This window comes from Thunnus maccoyii, chromosome 5, assembly GCF_910596095.1.
Source record: "Thunnus maccoyii chromosome 5, fThuMac1.1, whole genome shotgun sequence".
Classification (NCBI taxonomy): Eukaryota; Metazoa; Chordata; class Actinopteri; order Scombriformes; family Scombridae; genus Thunnus; species Thunnus maccoyii.
The window spans coordinates 8,168,745-8,193,355 of record NC_056537.1 but is presented as its reverse complement, the minus strand read 5'-3'; the positions used below and the strand labels follow the sequence as shown (position 1 = coordinate 8,193,355).

The 24,611-nt window shown below is 38.5% G+C and overlaps 3 protein-coding genes across 4 annotated transcripts; 1 reads left to right on the top strand and 2 right to left on the bottom strand.

The window, feature by feature from the left end:
• Positions 1-1,562: 1,562 nt before the first annotated feature.
• On the top strand, positions 1,563-9,427 carry tdg.1 (thymine DNA glycosylase, tandem duplicate 1). 2 transcript variants are annotated; one of them, XM_042413012.1, is made up of 11 exons: positions 1,563-1,702; positions 2,232-2,306; positions 4,136-4,302; positions 4,646-4,938; positions 5,045-5,114; positions 5,366-5,501; positions 5,680-5,762; positions 5,859-5,953; positions 6,687-6,858; positions 7,132-7,284; positions 8,455-9,427. In XM_042413012.1, the coding sequence occupies exons 2-11, from the start codon at positions 2,248-2,250 to the stop codon at positions 8,580-8,582; spliced, it is 1,356 nt and encodes a 451-aa protein (XP_042268946.1). In that variant the 5' UTR covers positions 1,563-1,702; positions 2,232-2,247; the 3' UTR covers positions 8,583-9,427. The 2 variants fall into 2 exon arrangements, with proteins under 2 accessions (XP_042268946.1, XP_042268948.1); XM_042413014.1 differs by lacking the exon at positions 2,232-2,306 and having other exon boundaries at positions 8,455-9,425.
• Positions 9,428-10,056: 629 nt separating this feature from the next.
• Positions 10,057-15,754, bottom strand: LOC121897753 (patatin-like phospholipase domain-containing protein 2). The gene is made up of 9 exons (XM_042412466.1): positions 15,507-15,754; positions 14,220-14,452; positions 13,976-14,041; positions 12,636-12,845; positions 12,446-12,506; positions 12,145-12,348; positions 11,370-11,511; positions 11,178-11,276; positions 10,057-10,660 (listed from the first exon to the last, which is right to left on the bottom strand). The coding sequence occupies exons 1-9, from the start codon at positions 15,709-15,711 to the stop codon at positions 10,420-10,422; spliced, it is 1,461 nt and encodes a 486-aa protein (XP_042268400.1). The 5' UTR covers positions 15,712-15,754; the 3' UTR covers positions 10,057-10,419.
• Positions 15,755-17,234: 1,480 nt separating this feature from the next.
• On the bottom strand, positions 17,235-24,576 carry LOC121897960 (1-acylglycerol-3-phosphate O-acyltransferase Pnpla3-like). The gene is made up of 9 exons (XM_042412780.1): positions 24,256-24,576; positions 23,317-23,549; positions 22,749-22,814; positions 21,423-21,632; positions 20,061-20,121; positions 19,685-19,885; positions 18,960-19,101; positions 17,783-17,890; positions 17,235-17,653 (listed from the first exon to the last, which is right to left on the bottom strand). The coding sequence occupies exons 1-9, from the start codon at positions 24,440-24,442 to the stop codon at positions 17,302-17,304; spliced, it is 1,560 nt and encodes a 519-aa protein (XP_042268714.1). The 5' UTR covers positions 24,443-24,576; the 3' UTR covers positions 17,235-17,301.
• Positions 24,577-24,611: the final 35 nt, after the last annotated feature.

Genomic DNA, 24,611 nt, shown 5'->3' with positions numbered 1-24,611 from the left:
AAGTCCAGATTTTTACACTTGAACCCTGTTTTCACATCCATCTGCTGATGGTAGAAAGTTTCTCTGTGCTCAGATGAAAATCTGAGTTTAATATGTGTACCTACGAGTTCGATTTGTGACATCACAACTAGTTTAGAGCCAATACTGGTGCAGTCTTCAACTTACCCAAGTACGATGTGGAAACCTGAGGCCTCCAGTGCACAAACACTGAGAATGGACTTCATAGTGAAGTGTCTTCTGTGTCCAGGAGATGAAAAGTATTTGCATATTCTTAAAGTCTGCTTTGTTTTGGTTTTTTTAAATGATGGAGAAGGAGGAGTAGGTATCATTCTAAGGATTTTAATGAGACACTTCAACTTTTTTGTGGAACAAGTTGACAAGTAATTCAAAGTAGAGTATTTTTTATAGATCTTCAAAAAGATCTGCTGCGGATCTTTAAATACAGTTCAATGTGGAGATCATGTAGGCCTTTAAAAAAAATAGAAATCTAAGTTTTCCATGAGAATCTTGTAATATATTCAGATGTCTACATATTTTCTGCTGATAAAGGGTCATGAAACCATGATGTCTTATTAGTTTGTATTGACTTATTTTGCACAAACTCGTGTTTCTTACATGGGTGTAGCTATAAAAGAAGACATTCAGGTCAACAAACTTGCCCCACTGGAATCTTTAAACTGGGTCAGATGCTGCAATGGGGCGCTTTGTGACCAAAGCTATCTGTATAGGATTAAATTTGTGTCATAATTGAACAAAATGAAATTGAATTGATAGTGAATAACTCAGGACTCAGACCTGTAACACCACATATGAGCTTTGTGTCCGAGCTGAAACTGAAAAATTAAGCAGTGAAAGTGAAAAAAGTGACAGCAAAAGAGAAATTCCAATCAGTGACAGAAAAATGGAGAATATTGTAATCAAATGTCGCACTCTTGTGTGGTTTTATTGTAAGTTCTGCCTTTGAGCTTTTTTTTTTTTGCTCTCAATTTATTTTTATTCACTTTCAATTTATTTTATTTTTTGTTGGATTCTTGGGAGATTTTCCTCAATTATTATGACACAAATTTAATCCCATATCAGTGGAGCTATAACTGATGCAAAACATTTTTAAATTAGGTCAAATCAGGTGTTGAAATACACTGCAACTATACTTTAAGGGCCATGAGAGGAGGAGGAGGAGGAGGAGGAGTGGAAAAATAAAGTAAATCAATAGGGAAAAATAGCAGGTGTGATCTTTGTTATCCAAAGTAATTAAAAACTGCACTAAAGCTGCAACACACACTTCCTATATTAAAGACTGACAGCCAATAGAAAACAACCTCATGGAGTTTAAAAGTCGAGCGGCTCATACCAATGCTAAAATAGGTGAGTACCGTTTTGTCTCTTTGTGTTTGTTGTGCAGTTTACGTTACAACCACTACACTTAAACATATTTACTGAATAATACCTTATAATGTGCAATAGTTTAAAATATATATTCTTCATTTAGGTTATTCTTTGTTATAATTTAAGATATTTATCTTGTTTACACCCCTACGTCTTAGACTTGGCATCTCCCGGTGTCAAAGTTGATCGGAGGGACTGCTGTCATGTCTTTGTTGCCTCTGTTGAATCTCTAATGTTTTAACAAGAAGAGCGGGATAGATGGAAAAATAACAGTTTTCTGCACGGAGAATTACATTTCAAACCATACCCACGACAGGTACGTTTAGGTTTATAAATACTGGCAAATTTAACACATTTTCTTTGCGACGAATCTCAGTGTACGCGAAACCATTCATCCATGCTAAGTTAGCTGATCGGCTAGCCGTGGGCTAATATTAGCTGTACTTGTGGCACTGTTATTAAATAGCTGTACATTCATATTGTCATCCAGGAATACAAAACATCTATAATTGAAACGAAATGGCTATAAAGTCGTACTTTTACATGTTAAAATGTTTATAAAATGGCTAACTGGTTTTCATTCGGGGTTAGCTTGTTAGTTAGCTTAGCCATTGAGGAAGGGGGCAACATTTGAGCAGGTGGAGATGTGTAGCTGCAGGATTTGGTGTTATCCTTTGTTTATATTGTTTGTTATGGTTTATCTTTTGTTGATAACTCCACAGTTTGTCTGTAATCCCCTGGCACATGCATTCAGTTTCATACACTGCCAGCCTCTTAATATGTACAATATGTTACATCACATAGCTGTGTTCCCTCAACATACATATCGCATTTATTCAATAAAGTCAAACCACCCAAAAGATGGAAGAAAAGCTGAATGGATCACTGCCTGTTGTGTCCCCGGAGTATCTTCATCAGTGGTGAGTCCCCCTCCTCACCACAATGTGGCCGTACAGGAGCCAGATTAGCCTGTATCAGCAAACCAATGAATGGCAGAGTGTGATGAAAATGAAATGAAAGCATGTGCGCCCACTGCCCTGTTTACTTTTGTTTCACCATTGTTTTAATAAGTTTGGGTTGTGCACCATAAATGATGATGTGTGTATTGTTTGTTTTGTTATAGCTTGACGGCATTTTGCTGTGATTTTAAACTGGGAGAACAAAGGAAAACATCTTGTTGGTGGAATGTTGATGATTTTTCTTTTACCCCATTAAAGGACAAGTTCACAATTTTTCAAGTCTGTCCTAAAATAAGTCAGGTGCCCATATGAACACTAAAAGAGCTTTTCCTCACTGTAAACATTAAAAGACCCTCTTTAAATGTGCTTTCAATGTAAGTGAAGGGAGCCAAAATCCATTTTTGTGCAGAAATGCATTTAAAAGTTGACGTGAAGCTTATATGAGGCTTCAGCAGTCTGAGTTAGTCATATCAAGTCTGACAGTGTTTCCCTGTTGAGCTGTGGTGGAAGTATAGTAACAAAAACAGGGACTTTGGCACTAAGAAGACTGTAACGTTGTATCACTGTATCATATCTGCTTGATTTGTCTAATTTGGATTATTGAAGCTTCATATTAGCTATAAATAAACTTTTAAATACATTTTTGCACAGAAGGAGTCTCGTGGATTTTGGCCCCCCATCACTTGCATTGTAAGTGCATTATGAAGGGATCTTCTGATGGTCAGTATGAACAGGAGGAATGATTATTATGGCAATAAAAAACAATTTCAATGTTCATTTGGGCTCCTGACTGTTGTGTCAAGACAGACTTGTGAACCTGTTCTTTAATATGATGTGTACAACAATCTCTTTGATTCACTAACCAGTGTTGACTTTGGACTAAAAGTGTTGGTTTCCCATGTGGTGTGAAAACAAGTTACAAGCTTTATTAGCACTTTATTAGGCCCACCTAGCTAAAATGCAGGCTGATTGTACAACAGCCCGGCAAGAGATGCTTCTGATTTTTATTAAATGACCAAAAACTGAAGTCAACACCTCTGTAAAACGCCGTGTGGACCAAATAAACTGGCAACTGAGTGTTTAGAATTAACTAAGTTATTTATTTTTAACCCAGACTGTGTTATAATGTTATTTCTTATAATTTATTTTTTCCAAAAACAATGATAAACCAATTTTTTGGAGTACAGGGAGGTCAGAAGCCATGGTTTATTGTCAGGTGGTGTTGACTTATTTTGCATAACTGCCTGGTTTTACATGGTTGCAGGGAAGTAAAACAATTGTGATCTTTTTCTTTACCTGTGTAACAGGTATTTGGGTTTTGAAAATAGCAATAATTCTGATGTAATTTTGTATTATATGTAATATATGTGTGTGTGTGTGTGTGTGTGTGTATTAACACCCACTGAGAAACTGATGCAGAATAGTAGTTTTTAAAAAGTGAAACTATCACTGAATTAGTTTTATGTGTGAATATAAATGATGAATAAACATTTTAATTAGGTCTTGGTAGAAAAACAGTGAACCTATATTTGAGTAGGATGAAATGATTCCTAATTGTTGGAAAAAAGTGCATCAGTTGTGTTCATTTATTCATCTAATCAATGATCTATCATCATTGTTTAACACTTAAGCGGTTAGGTTAACAGTTAGGTTGCATTAAACACTGGTCTTACTCTGCTTCAGCCCCACAGCACATCCACCACCATTGTGCTTGTTGTATTAATACTTCTGCCTGTTTTTTGTTTGTTTGTTTGTTTTTGTTTTTTGTTTTAATTGTCCTTATACCACAGGGTCCAGTCAGCCCAGCAGTTTCAGGCTCTCCAGGCTCAACATTCTGGCTTCAACCCCAATCATCAGTTTCACTACCCTGAGACGCAGAAGGGAGAGACGGCCATGGCACACATGGCTAATCTAGAACCCATGATGGACCAGCAGGAACCTGCCAACCTGGCAAAACGTACTACCATCTCTTTTGGATAAAACATCTTCTCTAGGGCTGCAACAAATTATTATTTTCATTATTGATTAATATGTAGGTAATTTTCTTGATCAATTGTTTGGTCTATTATCAGATTTTGCACAGCTCCCTCTGGAGCAACGAAAAAGGCTTAGTAGTAATACTCCCCAAAACCTAGAAACAGATGTGTAAAATCTGTGGATTTCCCCTTTAAATTGCGTAATATTACAGCAGCTTAAGATATAAATGTAATTGCCAACACAGCAGTTCAGAGAAGTGAAAGTCTGGTGTGATTATGAGGTTCAAACTGTTCTTCCTTTTGATATCGAAACTTTTCTTGTAGCCGCAGCCAAAAAGAGAGGCAGAGCAGCTCAACCCAAGGAACCCAAACCACCCAAACCACCAAAAGTCCCTAAGGCACCAAAGCCACCCAAGGACCCAAATGCACCTAAAGCCAAACCAGGTCCTAAGCCCAAGAAGGGCGCTGAGGCTCAGGCAGACGGCAAGCAGGAGAAGATCGACGAGAGCTTCAAGAAGGTGAAGAGGAAAGTGGACCGCTTCAAGGGAATGTCAGAGGAGGAAGTCATGAAAAAAACTCTTCCAGACCTGCTGGACTACAACCTGGACTATGTCATTGTAAGACTCCTTGTTCAGCTGTGAAACAGTGGAGAAAAGCACTGTGCTGTTAGGAATGGATTTCAGTTTGTAAACTGACAAAACATCTGCTGTTTTTTATTTTCAGATTGGTATCAATCCAGGGTTGATGGCAGCTTACATCGGACGATGGTTTCCAGGTCCTGGAAATCATTTTTGTAAGTCACATGACAAGATTTAAGTTGAGATGTGTAATAGTGAAGATGTGGTTCCTGTGCTGGTCTCCAAAATAATCAGAGGTTGAAAATAGTTTTGATTGTCAAAAAGTGTTTAGAAATGTATATAAGAGCGTGTGAAGAGTGTGTGTGTAATCCTGCGCTACCTTTGTAAGACTCAGTTTGAGTTTTAGACCTTTAGAGTGAGGAATTAAGCTTTTTTTGATGAATGAGCAGGTATTTTGTAATTTCAGGGAAGTGCCTGTTTTTGTCTGGATTTACTGAAGAGCAGCTCAACCACATGCATGACACCACTCTGCCTGTTAAGTACAAAATGGGTTTTACCAACATGGTGGCCAGGGCGACACCAGGGAGCAAAGACCTCTCAAGGTACGTGTAAAGACTTAAAACAGTACATGAAAGTCAGATTAGTGGTGCCGCTTGTTGTGATGGCATTCTGGGTTGTACTGAAATTTGATGACGATGAAATTCCTGATAGCTTTGAGATTAGAAGTTTGTTGAAATACTGTATCGTAACAATTTTTGTTTCTGTTTTTCGTCTCAACAGTAAAGAGTTACGTGAAGGAGGAAAAATTCTCACAGAGAAACTGAAGAAATACAAACCTCTTATTGCTGTTTTCAATGGAAAATGTAAGAACTCTTGCACTACAGAGCAGCAGTTGTTACAATAAACTTACTTTGTAAAGAGAAGTAAGGTGACTGTTTTTTTCTGTTTTCCTCCCCCAGGCATATACGAAATGTTCTGCAGAGAGCTGTTTGGTAAAAAACCACAGAAGCTTGACTTTGGTTTGCAGCCACACAAGATCCCAGACTGTGACGTGGTGAGCAATGAACTGATGCAAAACTTCTCAAAGGATTTCTACTGATGTTATTCTCTCCTGTGTGAAATTGCTGCGGATGTTTACACGTCATTATCATAGAAATGGCTGAAACAGATGCTGAGAGTTTTGCTCAGTAAATATCACAAAGGATAAACTGATACTTGTATCAATTATTATACCCCTACCAGTCTAAAATAGCATATCAGTATTATGGACGTTACTCAAGACTAAAATCTGATGCCATAAGGTGTTAAGGTGGTCTACTGGTTAAGATTTCATGATTACAACATTCCCAGTTCCATCCCTCTCTCCCCCTTGTTTCCTCTCAACCTCCCGACTGTCTACCAGTGGAAAAAAAGGCAAAAATACAGATATAATGACTTGCATATAAGAAATCAGTGGCTTTATTTGTCCACACTTTTGACACACTGAAGCTTATATAAGCCTCTGTTGTCCTTCAACATTTGAATTCTGTCTCATTTATTTTGACTGACCCTAAACTGAAGATGCAAGTCTTCGCAGTTCAGTTAAGTAATGGATTAAATCACTATTTGACACCAGTCATAATCAGCATCAATGCTGAAAAAGTGACAAATTGTGCATCCTCAAAATGGCAGGACATCTAAAAAAAAAATAGAGGTGTCTAAAAAAAAGTGAACTTTTCACCCATAAACCTTTCAATCATAAATACCGGCTTAGAAGAAGTGATCTGACAGTTATTTCCCCTCTACAGGCTCTGTATCTGATGCCTTCATCTAGTGCTCGTTGTGCCCAGTTCCCTCGTGCTCAGGACAAAGTTCACTTCTACATCAAACTGAGGGAGCTCAGAGATCAGCTGCGGGGCATCCAAAGAAGCACTGAAATCGAGGAGATTGACTACAGGTTTGACCTGCAGTTGGCCAAAGGTGAGCACAGTCTTGTAATATCCAGCCTGTATTTAACTAGTATGAGCCATAGCAGTTAAAAGCTTTTTAACTAGAACGCCGCATTGTAACATACTGAAGAAACAAGCTGCTTAAAGCTACAAGCAGTAAAATACTGTATGGAAGATGAACAGTTTTTAAAATGCTAAGAGGCATAGAAAGTATAATAATTGACTTTATAGCCTGTGTGTTTGTTCTGTGGATCCAGGTCAGAGCATGATGTGTTTACTCTTCTGTGTTTCTTTACATCAACAGAGGATGCCAAGAGGATGGCGATTAAGGAGGAGCAGTACGATCCTGGTTATGAAGATGCCTACGGCGGAGCGTATACAGAGAGAGGACCTGAGGGGGGCCTGGCTCAGACCCAGACCAACGGTCACTGTACATTTTCATCTGGTGAAAACACAGGTAAGCATACACAGACTCAGTGCTGAGGGTAACTAAGGGTAATATCAATCTCCTGTCTGTAGCAGTGGTGTTTTCTAATTTTAACCAGCTGCTTTCTGCATTGTGGGAATTAAAGCCCAAACGCACTGAAAGCATCTGACGCATGCATTTTGAGGTACACCTATTGTTTTAAATGGCCGAATGTGCACCAAAAGTATTATAAGGTGCGTCAAACTGCCTTGACGCTCCTACTCGGACCTTGTTTCAATTTTGTAGTGTCAAATGAGGACCCAGCGACCAACTAAAAAAGAGAGAGAGAGAGAAAGCTGGTGAATGAGAAAAATAAAATGTTATTTTCTGATTGTTTCATGGCAGTTACGTTCTAAAGCAGAAGTAAATACCCAAATACCCAAGTCAACAGATGATTTACTGTGGAGACAGACACTCTTAGTTTCATTTTCCTCCTCTGCATTTCTCCTTTTTCATTCATTCCTTGCATCCAACTAATGCAGCAGTTAATACAAAGAACAACAAGACAAATCTGTGTTCTGTGGTGTTGGCATTTCTATTCTGATGCTTGCAGTGCGCCATAAGAGCATCAATCAAATGGGGTGCATCAATTATGGCTCTCAGTGTGTTTGGGCCTTTAGAAAATACATAGAATTATCTGGTTACAATGTGTAAAACTCTGCTTGAAAGCAGATGCACTATTTAGTTGAAACTCCTTGAATTATCCACCCAGGATGGTGGTTTAGGAATACAACATTTACCATCAAGTAAAGTTGGGCCGCAACTAACTAAGTAAAAAAAGAGGCCAAGGTGACAGATCCTAATGCCTCGTTTTATCCAGCTAACTGTCCAAAACCAGAAGATATTCAGTTTATTATCATATACAACAAGAAAATAATCAGATCCTCTTATTTGAGAAGCTGGAACCAGCAAGTGTTTGACATCTTTGACTGAAAAATTATTGAAACCATAAGTTGATTGTCAAAGTAAATGCCAAAAGGCTATACTATCTAGTCAGATACACAGAATCACAAACATTGTAGGTTTCCTGCTGCTGCACCATTTTATTATATCCAGTTTATGTTACTCAAAGTAAACACGTTTACAAACTCCCCTCTAGTCATGAATAGTGTCTCATCAGTCTCAGCACACGGCTTCAGTCTGTCTGTTCTCCGTCTTCAGAAGGAGCACAGAGCGCGACCACATCACTGACCGCAGCGGGTCAGCTCCCGGACGGACAGTGGATGACCCAGTCTTTCGCAGATCAGATACCAGACATCAGCGGCGGACCAAAGGACGGCAGCATATGAGGAAAACGTTAGCGAGAGGCTACAGCGTCCCTGCCTGCATGACTGTATCAGCGTGGACCAGCACAGACCTCAGCCGACTCTGTCCTCCACCTCTTTTGTCGGGTTTTAGATTTTTTTTTTCCTCCTTTTTATTAGTGTCTGAGTGGAATATACACACATAGATGGACTTTTTTAGCAATTTTGCAGAATATTCTCTCTGCACTTTTTATTTTTATTTGTGGTCTCGTATACATGTATGATTATCTTCACGGCAGTCTTTTTAAATATGTGAAATCAGGGACTTGACAATGATACTGTCCTTGGAGAAACTCATGTATTTTAAACATTTGTTTTGCCTTTGTACTGTACTGTACTATACTGTACTGCACAGATGCAGTAAGTGTAAACATTCGTATCTACTTCTCTGACAGTAGATAAAACTCCAGATGGTCATTTTTAAAAGCTTGATTGCTCAGTCTGAGCCTACGTGATCCTCAATGTGAGGACTTAGCGAGCATTAACGCGTTACATTCATGGTGCTATGACGTGATCACGACGCAAAGTGATCGCTCAATGAAACCAGACTCATGATGGATGTTAGAGGAACCTCTGACATGCCTTTCAATATCAAGTTACAAAACTCAAATGGGTTTTATTTTAATCTTTTTTTTTTTTTTTTTTTTTTTTTTGCTTTAGGAATTTTAGAATTATGTTTTCTATGTTTATGAAAATGCCATTCACAAGGAATTTTATGAAACGTTTGTCCATTAAAAGCTCCTGATGATGCTTTTTCTATATCATTGCATTACCTCTCAGTCATTTTAGTGTTACGCAGCATTGTGGGTTAACTTATAGTAATCATGATAACTGATTATAGTTTTAGAGAATATATATAATACAAGGAAAAGAGTAAAATAAAGCAGCTGAATGTGGAGCCTGAAGCGAAAGAGAAGAGCCGACATGCAACAGAGGTTCTGACGCAGGATGTGAGTAACATGATGTGTAACTTTGTCCACGAGACGCCTGAGCGGAGGTAGATGATCAGATTATAATATTCACACATTATCTCATGACCAAACTTTTACACCTCTTAAAATAGACTCTTTTGAGTCAAAGCTGTAATTAACAGTTAGTTTCAAATATCCAGTATGTTTTACTGGATTCAGCTGAAAAACGACCTTTTTGGGGAAAATCAAGTATGATAAACCATCTTGGAGTGCCAGTTGGGCTTTAAGAAATTCCTGAAATCAACTTGCTTTTAAATGTTATTCAGTAATCTTTCTGCTGCGGGTGCCCCCTCAAGGAGGTCAAAGGTCAAAATGCAGAATTGCTCTACAAGTAAAGATTTAAACGCCTTGAACTTTTCAGCAGCGTAACGTGTGGATGCGTGTTGCAGCCCTGCAGCACATAACACCCAACAGACAGTTAACATGCTCATATGTAAGATAAAGTAAAAAAAAAAATCTATTAAATCTTAAACATTTTGTACCTTCAAACATATTTCTGTAACAACAAAATGATAAACTTGTAAAATTACAGCAGAGCTAAGTTATGGGCCTTTTTCTAGGTGAAATTATTTTGAAAAAAAGAAAAAAAAAGATATTGGCAGTGAAATTGTTTCAGTTAGCAGGTAACTAACTGGCATACGCTTTTGTCATCATTTCAGTTGGTTTTGAAGATTATGGTCCATATTCAAACAAATCTAAATTTTAAAAAAATCCTTCTTAAGCACAAGTGAGATCTGTTATAATATAACTAATAAATATGAATTTTACTACACATCCCTGATTGATTGGGCCAAAAATACATAACATTCATAAAACAATACTGAAATTCTGCACAGTCTTGGCTGCTCGGTTTACGGTTGATGATGTGTTTGTTTACTTCTGTGGTTTAAAGTCAGTTTGCCAGATGTTGACGTGTTGGTGGCGAGGAGGTTGGATGGACTTGAACAGGTCGAGGTGAGCGAGAGGAGGTCATCCAAACGAAGGTTTTGGGAATTCGGAGTGAGCGTTGAGGTCAAAGATTGAATGTTTTTGTTGTTGTTTCTGAGGTCTGAACCAGAGGAGAAGCTGCTGCAGTTCTGTCCTGCAGACACACTGGAGGACACGAAAATAAGAAACATAGAGAGGAATAAGCACCAAGAAGAACACTGATGGTTCTGTAATGACATGATCTCTTTATAAGACTTATTAGTTTAACAGCGGCAGGTGCACTGCAGTAGTAAAGTTGTGCACATAAAGAATAACCGACAGTCACCTTTACAATATTTCTATTTTTAGTAAAGTTAAATCATCTTCATAGCACATCATCTCAATATTAAGAGGACAGTCACATAATTACAGCTGCTAAAAATCTACATTTTAAAAGCAATTTCAATAAAACAATGACAACAATATTGTGTAGTTTAACTTCTGTCGGCCATAATAATGTGGGAGACGACATCACTTTTTCCCTGCCAAAGAGAGGCAACTGCTCAACTTCAGAAAACCTTCTTTTGAATCTCCTGAGGCTGGATTTCTCTCTTTTTTAAATGGAACTCTTGAATTGATATTTAATTTATTAATTAAGTAAAGTGTCAAAGAAAAGAAAATTGTATTTGCATTGTGCTCACACCTGCTGGTGTCCTCGCCTCCACTGCTCCACGTCTGTCTGCAGAGATCTGCGGTCAGCGTCGACAGCCTGCAGATCACTGTGCAGCCTGATAGTATCATGCTGTCACGATAAACAACCAATATTATCATAAGTGTAAAAAAAAAACAACATTTAAGTGATGCTAAGTGTTTTTGTCGGCCATCTTGGGTTTACCTTTTTGTGAGTAAGAAGGTCAGCTGAATGGGCAGAGTGAGGAGGGCCAGCAGATACAAAACCACTTTGACCAGAAGGAACTCAGTGAGATGAGACCACCGACCGCCACCAGTATGACTGTCCCTGCACGCCTCACACAGCACTTACACACACACACACACACACATACACACACATACACACAACTGTTAATGCCTGTGTCATACTGGTATTGTATAGAAACTGATTTTGTAAGGGTTTGCCTTTTTTTTTGTTATATTGTGTGCAGGTGTGTGCACCGTTATATCAATTTACTATTTATTCTAAACTTTAATTATCCATTTAAAGACATTAAAAACATGCATGTTTTCCAGTGATGATCCACTGAGCTGCTTCACTGGAGCAGGTGGTTGTTAAGATTAAGTGGAATTAGATTTATTTTATAATAATTGAACAAAATCTCCCCCAGAATCAAACAAATTAAATTAAATTGATAGTGAATACAAATAATATGACACCAAAAAAATGACCTCAAAGGCTAAATTTACAATAAAACTACACAAGAGTGCAACATTTTATTACAATATGCTCCACTTTTCTTTCACTTTTCTCTTTTCTAATCTTTTTTTGTTTAATTCATGGGAGAATTTGTTCAATTATCATGACACAAATCTACTCCCATATTTTTGCTTGAATTTGAACCAACAAAAACCTAAAATTTGATCTTATTGGCTGTTGCAGGGATCAAACCTCTGACCTGCTGATTACAGAACAGGCTCTAACCAGCTGTCCTTACCTTTCTTGAGGCTCACTGGCAGGTTCTCTATGACTTTCACGTCCAGCCAGCGATGCTCTTCCTGAGGAGAGTTCAGTCCGTTCAACGTCGTCTTTCTGGATTCTTGCGCTTGAGTCGACTCCTTCATCAGCCCGCAACAAGCAGGCTTCACTGTGTCCGTCACCGCCACCAAACTGGGAGGAAGACACTGTGTTCCAAGCAGATCTATAACAGACAGTTGACTAATAACATGTTTTGGTTGTTATTACATGTGTGAACTAAAGACTCAAGTGGTGAGGTGGATGAAGGTGGAGGAGCTCACCTCTGTCTCCCAGGAAACGGAGAGCATCCACGTAGCCATTGTTGCAGATTTCAGCCAGTTTCTGTCAAATAAAAAAAGTGGAAATCATGAATGTTTGTTTGATTTTACAGTAAAAAGAACATCTAACACAAGATTCATTTGTCTGCTGCTGAAAGCTCTCAATTAAAAACCACGTTTAGGCTCTACTCACCTCAATCCTGGGTGGGAGGAAGGACGTATAGACCCGGTGCACGTTGCCGGTGTTGACCTGGATGCTGACGTTGCCGTAGTGCACCTCGACGAAGTTGAACGTACCCTCTCTGGGGCAGATGTCACTCTCGCCTGAGAACGGGGCCATAGTGATGGTGTTTCTCTGCTCTAACAACGGCATGTTGTTGCTCAGCGCTCCGTCCATGTAGTGCTGAGAAGAAAGAGAGCTGGATGAATGTTGATGCCACAGATCCAGGACTCATAGACTGGTCAGGAATTTAAAAAAGGATTAAAAATGTGAAGAATCCCTGAAGATAAATGCTTAAACCTGAAGCAGTGGGGCATCCTGATGGTCTAGGGGTTTAAGACCCTGACCAGGTGATCATTATGTCCCCAGTTTGAATCTGAGCCTCTGTTAGAGCCTCCTCTGTCTCTGTCAGCTCTATACTGCCCATTATCTAATAATGGGGGGAAATGCCCAAAAATACTTAAAAAAACAAACAAAAACTGAACAAAATACCCCACTGAATGCATGTATGTACTGTCTTTCAAATGATATATATGTTCACTGCATTTAGAAATATTCTGTGATTTGTCATTTATGTTTTTGGGCTGCTCACCTTTTCTTCTACTTGTGTATTCTACTTTTGTTATTGATTTCTCTCTTTGATTTCTTTCTTTTTTATTCCTTTCTGTTCTGATGTTTTAATGTTCCTACTTCTTGCATTTGTCTTTTTTGGGGTTTTTTTTTCTCATGTTTTGTGAATTACATTGTTTTTCTGTATGAAATGTGCTGTGTAAATAAAGTTTTTATTATTATTATTTCTCTCATGACCCAGAGTCCCCTTTACAAGGAGCATAAACTTGTTGCATTCAGCTGTGAGTTTAAAATGTCGGTGGAGATGAAAATAGCACAGAAAAAGAAAAGGTCTCTGTCATACCCCTGACTTAGAATATCATGTCTACTGGCTGCAATGCATTCTGGTCTATTGAGGCTCTTGTTGGTGGACATCTCTGCTTCTTCTATGATTAATCTCTACCTTTGTGCTTTTTGAAATGGATGCTGAATGGCAGCTCTAAAAAAAAAGGCCTATTAGAATTCATCTCTGACTTTGGCAACTCTCAGTTGTAATATACAAAAACACACTTCTGTAAAGAGTATTTTTCATGATCACAAAGCCTATGCCATCTGAATAATTTGGATGATGTTATAATAACTCAAAAAAATCAACACATGGAGCTTAAAAGTAAGGTGCACAGTAAACTGCAGGAGGGAATGAGGGAGAACATAGGAACAGGAACAGTAAAGAAGAGTGAATGTGATTAAGAACATCTACTCACCACTCCACGATATGAAGGTGGCATGAAACCACAGTAAACAGGGAAAAAGCAGCTGCACATCAAAACCTGCAGAGGTAGAAAACAGTGAGAAAATGCAGGATCTAAAGATACAAACATCTACTATTGATCAGAATCTGAACCTCAACTTCTGGCATTTGTTTAATTACTATCAAGATCTATGAAGCTGTGCAATTAGACCAGTCTGCAAACCATTACAGAGTCTATTCTCAGTGCTCAGTTCTACCTGAATGAGCTCCTCTCTGCTGTCAAACTCGGACACCAACACGTTCTTCCCATCTGTAAGTCTGGTGAGGGACACACAGAGCTTTCCAGAGGCCCGAAGGTGGGCGTCATGTGGAAGCTTCTCCAGCAGGGAGTCCCGTACTGTCCTCAGCAGACTGAAGGTCGGATGGAAAACTCCCAGAGTGTTTTTTCTGGCCTCTTTCGCCACAGTCAAAACATCAACACAGAGTTGTTCTGAGGAGGAAAATGCAGCAAATTCAGCATTTAATTAATAATTAAATAGGTGAATCAGAGAATTAATTAACATAAAAGATAGATAACCTTTAATATACAAATTCTCTTTTGTTATTATCAATTTCTTGCAGCTATTATGTTTGTCCTTTTAAGTTTTATGGCTCTTTGATGTATAAAAAAAGAGAGATTTATACTCCTGACTGCTACAAAAGGCATTCTGGGTAATGTAGGAAATCAATACCTCTATGAAGTATTGTTTTTGTGATTGTTTTCTTATCTCACTCTTCTTTTCTTGTTGTTGCTTTATTGTTGTGCCTCATTTTAATCATTTCTACTCAGGATTTAAGGTTGTTGTTGCATTATTAAAATACCTGGACAAACATCATACAAATTAAATTACTGAGATGTAATTTTACTTTTATGTGACATTATCGTGTGTTTGTTTGTGAGTTTGTGAGTGAGTGATTGAGAGAAAACAGGTGTTTTTCCTCAGTCGGATCCTTTGGCTTTAGACCCCACATGACCTCTGGAATTTGCTCCCATTAACATGAACTCTGTGTGTGTGTCAGTGAACCTGCCAAGTACATTGTTTACCTCAAGCATCAATCAGTAGCGCTCACAACAAGATAACATACCCACGACCTTTATGAACAGGAGGAACTTATAGTTACTACAAGGAGAAGATAAAAACTTTTACTGAACTAAACAAACATGAGAGATGTTGAATTTTATTTTTATTTTATTATTATAAAGTTTGATTCAGAAAAACACAACCTTTATGTGTTACCATCATAATATAATCATTATCCATTAACTAGATGCTGCCACATCGCTAATGTTTACTTGGCAAGTTAAGGTCAGGTTTTGTTTATTTTGGATATATATGAGAGCAAAACACCAGATTTCATTACATAAAGTGGTAACCTTCATGCATTAGGTGACCATCATGAGACATTTTTCAGGTTTTTACCCACAAGATCCTCATATAAATACCCAATTAAGATTATAGATCATGAAGATTTAGAGCTGGGAAAACTCTAAAATGATGACTCACCGATTGGAAACCCAACAGTCAAAGCTGCAGCCACGAGACAACCAGATGAAGCTCCACAGATTTTGGAAGCTCCCTGAACCAGCTGCGGGACCCGCTCGAGGATACAGCTCAAAGCTCCCAGGTAGTAAATACTCCTGAATCCACAGCCTGCGAAAGAGATGTTCCACTCCTCATCCCAGTTAAACATCTTCTCTGATGTTTCCATCGACCATTAAGGTTGATGGACACTCAAAACTGCATCCCTAAAATCATCTCTCAGAGTTTAGCTACTGCGTTTGGTTAACAGTTGTCTTATCTCCAACTACATTCAGAGGTAAAAGGGGCAGTGCGTCACTTGGCTATGGTATGGTGTTACACAACTTATTAGGCTCAAACACTACATATTACAAAACAGAAAACAGGCTGCAGTTGCTTCACTCACTCACTGACTGCAATTAGGCCAGCGGCATGACATGTGATATAGTTTTCATAACCTACTTAACCAACAGTAAGTATGGGAGGGAGAAAAGAGGGACAACAAAGTCACTCAGAAGGATTTTTACACTTATATCTACCAGCTAATGATTTAATGTACATCATCATATGAAGGTAAAAAGTGAAAAAATATTTAAAAGTTTGAAAAACTATATTTAAACAGATTTATTTAGAGTTTTCACAGGATATAACCTGCCCAGTTTTCCCATTGACTTATAATTCATTGAATTATTACTATTTTTTTTTATCCTGCTGCTTTTTTTGTATGGCGATTATGGAGGACAACATATAACAGATAAATTCATAATAGTAGATCATAAATATATTGCTAAAAATCAATAACTTAAATGTATAAATGTATTTACAACCTGGTGCCATTTTAAGCCAAGATCTCACTTTCTAAATGTGAACCTACAACTGTACTCAATTGTAAAATTTTAACATCTTGACATTACCGCCAAGATAAAATGACAATTTTATTATCACCAGGTTAGCATTCAGCAACAACAAACCCACGTCTTAGCCATTGGTTCACTACTGAAGCCTCACAGGAGTTGTAGCTGTTGAAAGCTAATACATTTTTTGTGTTTATTTGTTAAAATGACAAAACTACAGCACAGTAGTAGATACTTGTTTATCTTTATAGCTGCATTAATTGATTTTTTGGGCCGATTTGAAGCAGCAGAACAAGCTAACATTGACATATTGTCACCATATTAAGCTGATATGGCGAATGTGTTAGCAAACAGTCGCCCATTTACACACGTTCACCAGCTAGTTGCTAATTGTGCCTGTCTGCCATTTGGTGCTGAGTAGGTAGTGTACAGGGAGTTTATCATTGTTTTTTTGTTTTTTTTTGCAGGAAACAGCTGCCTGCTGCTGCTGGAAATGAGCTTGAACCAAAACAACATGCTGAAAGATGCTAAAACGCTCTGTAGCATTGAGGGGAACAGCAGAGTCGGTGATAATCCTCTGTGGGTTTGTCACCATGAGCGTCACCCTCTCACATTACGCAGAGTAATTTAATATGTCGTTAATAATAATTTATTTGGTTAGTGCAGCTTTAAATATCGACACTTTATAACCTCAGGAACATGTTTCAGTTTTTCATAAAGGAGCAGGACTTAGGTGTAAACTGACCTCAAAATGAATCACATTTCATTAAGTACAGTTGCTTTTTGTATCCGATTTGATTTATTTCATTTAGGAACCTGCTGATGTTTTCTTTGATAGTGACGCCACAAAGCACAGATGCATTTTTACATTCATTTATTCAACTTTTTTTCCACATTCTTCTCTTTCAGTGCCACATTAAATATATTTACTTGAATTCAGAAAAGGACATAGAGTCTTCAGACTTCTCGATGTTTGAACCTTGCTCAGATGCACTATGTCGGATCCACCCCACAGCTCTGCCCAGACCCAAACCCCAACTTCTACCTGCGCTTTTTGGTGACTCCACGGTGGCTTCACCAAACTCAGGGCAGAAGGTGGGTGTAGGGGGTGGAGTCAGGGACACGTGGTCCGACTCAGTGTTTGTGTTCCAGGTAAAGGTAAGGCTGGAGGTGGGAGTGGTCTCTGGTGTCAGTGGGAGAGCATTTACATCTTCTTTTCTATTATTCCACAGGTTCAGGCCTAATGGCATGCTTGTAGATCGGCGCAGAGCCACCTCACTGTAAAAAGACACGGTGGATAAGTACAGCTGAGAGTTTTAGATGCATTGTACTTCACCGGTGCAACCAAGTCTGCATGTGTGAAGAGCTACAATAAAAAAAAGGGGAAAGAGTCATAACTCTGCACACCTTTCACAGTCCTCCACCTTGACCTTCCAAGCTTTTTTATAGATGTCTCCAGCCACGCCGTAGAACCAGCTCATATCCCTGGGCACGTCAGGAATCCAGTCTACTAGTCTGGGAGAAATAATCAAAGTCGTGGAGTGTCAAATTAATACATATTAACTGTGGTGGAAGCACTCAGATCCTTCATTTAAATAAAAGCTGCAGTTCCACTAATAATGCACAAGTCCTGTATCAAAAATGTATTTGAGGTGTCCCGATAAGAGAAGTAAAGGTGTAAATAATAAAATTAATAATGGCTGAATTTAATTTAGCTGCTTCAGTTTCAGGGTCCTGGTGTTCATGTTGTCTCACTGTCATGGATTACTAAGACACTTGAACAGATATAATCATACCCATTATAAATAATAGCCACTGTTAAAACGAAGAAAGAAAAAAAAAAGGAGAAACAGATAAAAAGATGACAAAAAGATGATATGAAGATAAACAGCATCTTATTTCACGTTTTATGTAAAATCTTTATATACAAAGTAAGTAAAACTATCAGACACATGTAGTAGAGTAGATACAATATTTGCAAACAGGTCAAAGGTGTTTAGCTTGATAACTGCAAACCTGAAGAATTTCTTCAGAATCAGAATCAGATTTATTGCCAATTAGGTTTGCACCTATAAGGAATTTGCCTTGGTGTTCTGGTGCATAACATTCAAAAATATACACAAAAATAAGTAATCCTAAATAATATAAAAAATAAAAGAATTTACAATAAAAAAAATATATGTAAAATATATTTTAAGTGACAAGAGTTGCTACAGTATTAAATAGAAGAAAATGAGATAATATAACGCCCAATGTTAGATCAAAGATCACAGGTGTGCAGATATGAGATTATGGAGTCTTGTGTTAATATAACGTTTAATGTCCATGGTGGTGGGGGGATAGAGTCCATGTCAGTGGGGGTCCTGGGCCTTGTTGATGAGGCCGGCTGCAGATGGGAAGAAACTATTCTTGTGGCGTGAGATTGCCGGAGGGAAGCGTTTCAAAAAGTTTATGTCCAAGGACAACTTAACTCCCTGGATGCTACAGCAGACCACCCCAGAAATAAAAAGTAATACTATTACCATCCCCAAAACATGAATAGAGTTGAATACATGCTATACATGTAGCACCGTGAGGCTCTTACCTCTGGGCCAGAGAGCAGGCCGACTCCACCGGCAGAGTACAGGGGATCCGCAGGTATGACGTCACTTTGTCTGGCAGGAGCTCAGTGACCTGAGACAACAGACCACCAGCAGTACGCGTCTCTCTACAGGCTTCACACAACGCTGACACAGATACAGACACACACACAGTGAAAGCTTAACATTATAGTTTTACTGCATTAAATTTACTATTCTGGCTCAGTGCCTTATTAATGTTACTTTGGTTTGATCTGCAGTCCGTTCTTTACCGTTTTGTCCCAGATAAAAGAGGATTTTCCTGATGTATGTAGGTGTAGAGGGTGATACAAAATGTTTGTTTTTATGGTTGGGGAGAGAACAATACAGCTGCCTTCTGTTAGTGAAATACCACTGAACATGGTGTTGTGTTACAATGTAAACAACAGATCTGCAAGCTGTGGCTGCAGTGCATTATGGTATATGGAGGCTGATGTGGAGGAGAAATTGGCGTCTCTGCCTCCTCTATGATGTATTTCATGTACGACAGTTGAATATTTGTGCAAAATGGTAGTTCTGAGGGACCTGCACAAAATAGATTAAATTATATTTATCTCTCTAGCATTTACTATTATTATTATTTTGAAGATTTACAGTGTTTTGATATGTTTGTAGTTTTGTATGAGTTTATATTCCAGAAAGAAAAGCACCAACCTACCAGATCAACCTGCCCTTCAGTGACTGTCTTTACCTTTTTTTAAGTTAACTGGGAGCCTGTCTATGAGCTGTGGATCCAGCCACCAGTGCTCATCCCGAGGTGCTTTCATTCCTCTCTGTTGTGTGTCCTCGTTGGACTCTTCAGCTTCAGCCGGCTCCTTTGCCAGCTCACAACAAACAGGTTTGGGAATGTCCGTCTCCAAACTTCTCAGAGGACACTCACTGCTGATTAGATCTGTGATGGGCATTTAAAGTCAAGAGGATTTCTGCAATAAGGAACACTGGATTACTGGTGATATTTGGCTATGTTTTACTGTCCTATTCTCCGGAATGTTTTTTAATCTATTAGCTACTGTGGCCTCTACTACATGACTAGATGTCATCATATCATCATCGTAAGATAGCCTTACTGTTCTCTTGCAGGAAGCGGAGAGCATCCACGTATCCATTCTGGCAGATTTCAGCCATTGCCTGAAAAATCCAAACATGCACAATTTTTCAAGTCTGTCCTAAACAATAGTCAGGTGGCCAAAAAAACATGGACACATGTTTTTCTTGCTATTATCATTCATCCTGTTCATACTGACTATTAAAGCGATCTCTTCATAATGCACTTTCAATGTAAGTGATCCACAGTCCTCCTTCCATGCAAAAATGTATTTAAAAGTTTATTTGAAGCAAATATGAAGCTTCAGCCGTCCAGATTATTCGAAGTCAATATATTACAAAATTACTGTCTTTTTAATGCCAAATTCACTTTTTTTGTTACTATACTTCCACTGCAGCTGAACAGGAAAACACTGTCTGTTGAGACACAAACAGAGCTCAAAAAGACTGTTAATGTTATACAGACTGCTGAAGCCTCAAATTATCTTCAGATAAACTTTTAAATACATTTTTGCTCAAAATGAGGATTGTGGATTTTGTCCCAGAACAGATTACATCATAAGTGCATTTGCATGGGGGTCTTCTAATGGTCAGTATGAACATTAGAAATGATTACAGCGAGCAAAACCCGTTTCACTGTTCATACCTGACTGCTGGTTTAAAACAGACTTGAAAAAGTATGATCATATCCTAAGGTTGCAATGATAAATCTCTGACCAGCAGATGGCAAAATGGAGACATAGAAAGAAACTTGTAAATACTTGAGTTCAGCTTCAGTTCAGGCAGGACTTTGACAACAAACACAGCTCCTCCTTTAGGAAGAGGATGAAAACAGAAACATAGGTGGCCTGGACGGGTGGATAGTGATTAGTGTTGAAAACTCTCTATAGAGCTCAAAATCATCCCTTCCTCATGCATTTTTTATGCTGGAGATATTCCACATAGTTTAAAAAATGTTGCATGACACAGTTAGACGTCCTTATGATCCACTTTTCATCAATATCATTACCAGTAAATAATTAATTCCACCTGCACATTGACTAAAACCCACAAAACGTATTCAAATAGACAACATTTCAGACCTTAAACTGCACATATGTGATGTGTAGGTATAATTATACCTCTTCCTCTTTTAACCATCCATGTTTCATGCTAAAAAGAATGAAAACCAGCTAACATGAATGGAATACAACGGCTGCTTAAAGTGAGGATAAATACATTAAAAAATGAAGAAACCATAATGCTTTAGAAATTGTTTGGCGATAATATGAAAGTTTTTTTTCATTTTGATTAACCTGTCAACCAACCAGCCAGTTTGGGGCTAATAAAATGTTTCTAACTGCTGCAGAAGCTCCTAAAACCTGGACTCTGGCTCTGCGTCTCACCTCAGGCTCCGGGGGGAAGAAGGTGCTGGCGACTCTGTACATGTTCTCCGTGTTGACCTGGATGCTGACGTTGTTGAAGCGCACCTCGTGGAAGTTGAGCGTGCTCCCTCGGGGGCAGACGTCGCTCTCACCGGCATACGCGGAGAAGGTGATCGTGTTCTTCAGGTGACAGCGAGGCAAGTTGTCACTGACAGCACCGTCCACGTAATGCTGAGTGGAGAGGAAAGGTGTCGATCAATGACTTTAAATGGATTAAGGGCTATTATTTAATAACCACATGTTCTGACATTTGAATGAATGAATACTGTCCAACATACTGTACACAGATTTCATAATGATGTAGTTATTTATGAATCATGCAATGACTAAATCAAACTGACAGGTTAATCTTGAGAGACGGATAAGTTTAAAGCATGTGATCAATACATAATTATGTAATCCCACAGCCCTGTATAAATGAGACACTACATTTATAAATCTAATTAATTAAAAACTAATTCTAGTCACCAGTAATTTTGAAGGCTGTATTTTGTGGCCTCATATTGAATTGTATTGCATTATACAGTATTATAAAGGTGTTTGAAATATTCCTTCTTTATATATGTAAATCAAGAAATGCTAAAAATACCAAAAAGGGAGAACACATACAACAAGCAAAATACTATAAAGCTAGTCGCTTTTGTTTTTTTTAATGTTTGTACTTTTACTCTTGTATGTTATTTGTCCTTAGGGACCACCGTAACAAAATGATAGAAACACCCTTCAATAAAAATGCAGTCTGAGAGTCGACACACAAGGAAACACTTAATGTAAACCAGTATTTGTTTGTTTTTTATTGTATTACAAAATGTTGTCCTCTCTGTTTACCTGGTCATAAGAAAAATAACATTTCAAAAGGTACATTATGTGAATGACAACAAATAAACTGGATATATGATACTATATCAGTCTGTGTTTGACTGTTACTTTGTGCATACATGCTAAATACCCTCCTCATTTGCCTGAATTTCTCTTTTGAATGAAGTTTGGACATTTTGGGCAAGTGGTAGGATGTGTTTACTAAGCCGAGACTAGCGGCAACAGCACAGAGAAGCTGTGGTAAGAAACATCAACGACAAATCTGGATGTGCAACAAGCAAGAACTGTTCAAAAACACACTTAACATCATTTTGTTTCATTTATACAAGCACAGGTTGGTTGCGTCCATTGTTTGCCTCTTGACCTCAGTTTAGATGCTACACATACTGAGCTGCAACCATAAATTTTCTGGCTAAATTGGAAACAACATGTCCTTGCTTATGAATAAGGGCTTGTTGGTTCACTCACCACTCCGCGGTAGGTGGGTGGAATAACACCACAGTAGAAAGGGACGAAGCAGCTGCATACAAGGGCCTGGAAAAGGCAGATTATTGCTGCATGCTGGTTAATTGAAGGACAAACAGGGATGGAGTCAAGTTTCCTCCAAAGATGATCATTTTCTTTAAAAGAATTAATAGGAAAATAACAGTTTGAGCTTTGTTTTGAGAGAGGTCATCAAAAGTGCAGTTGCAACACTCCTCACCATCAGCCCCTAGCAGAAAAACACAATCACTGCAAGTTCTGTTTGGTTACTCAATTTCACAAGAAATTCTTAAAATTACAGCCTCCACCCTGACTCGTATTCAACATCTTTCTCATCAGTTTCCTCAAGTATGAAACCCTCCACTGTGGTCTGCATTTCACTTACTTGACCAAATCTAAAAACAATGACGCCTGTATCGATATTGGTCCCATCTACCTCTACCTTTTGGCTACTTATAATGTCAGTAATCAAGGCAGTGAAGTGTCTGTTGAACCCAGAGGAGTTCATTCTAAACAGGAGGGTCGACTCAACTCCCCAGACTGTACGACACACCTGAACGAGCTCCTCCCTGCTGTCGAACTCCGACACCAGTACGTTCTTCCCATCAGAGACTCTGGTCAGGGACACGCAGAGCTTCCCAGAGGCACGAACGTGTGCGTCTTCTGGTAGGCCCCTCTGCAGAGAGTCCTTTACTATCTGCAGCAGGTTGTAAGCTGGATGCAGGGGTCCAAGTTTGTGCTTTCTGGCCTCTTTAGCCATAAACATCAAATCAGCACAGCATTTCTCTGCACAGAGGAATTTTATAATTAAAATCTAAAACTACATTAAGAATTGATTTGACTGCAGACATGTTTCCATGTTTAGGAGCTCACACAGCTGAGAAAGGTCTAATGCAAAAAAAACACTGCAGAAGCACTTTAAAAATAGAAAAGCTGATGCTCCGTTTATGATTGACTAATTTTTAAAAACAGAAGTGATTCTGTCAACTAAGGCCTTACGTGACATTATCTCCTATGATTTGAACTGTATCATGATTTGTTTGCATCTTGTGCCGTCTATTATTTTGCCACACTTAAAAAAAAACTAAAAAAAAAAAGTTCTGTTTATTGAGATCTGTGTTCATTTTCACTATCTGGGAGTTTCTGAAGTTCACCTGACAAAACCTTTGCTGGACAGTCATGTGAAGTGAACACTGAACAAGTCTGTTACTTCTGTGTTTTTGAATGCACAAAATAAAATTTAAAAAAGCTGTCCATAAAATATAGGCTACTTCTGAGGGTAATGTGGGTAAAAGCAGTGACATAGTTGTTTATCAAACTACAACACTGCTTGGTTAATAACACCTATGCCGAATTAAAGATTAAAACGTAATGATTTAATTATTCTCCTTAATTTCGTTCCATCTACCTGGAATATTTACTGATGTCCGATGCAAAGTTAAAATGACGCATTTCTGAGTGAAGTTTGGTCTTGTAGGGACCAACAGCTCACCTAGTGGGATTCCTACAGAAAGAACAGAAGCCATCAGAGCACCTGCAGAGGCTCCATAGATCTTAGAAGCGTCTCGTATGAAGCCTGGGAACCGTTCAAGGATACAACTGGTGGCACCAACATAATAAATCCCCATAAAACCGCAACCTGCAAAGGAGATGCTCCATTCTTTCTTCAAATCAAACATTTCTACCAGAAATAAATGACCAGAATGTGCAAATCCACCACAAAAACACACAAAATCTCAATTTGTTGAACTGTAAAATTAAAATGATGGGGATGAGCTCTTTATGGGCAAGGTGCCATCTTAACAACACCTGCATCCAAAGGTGAAACGATTAACAACTATTGTGCAA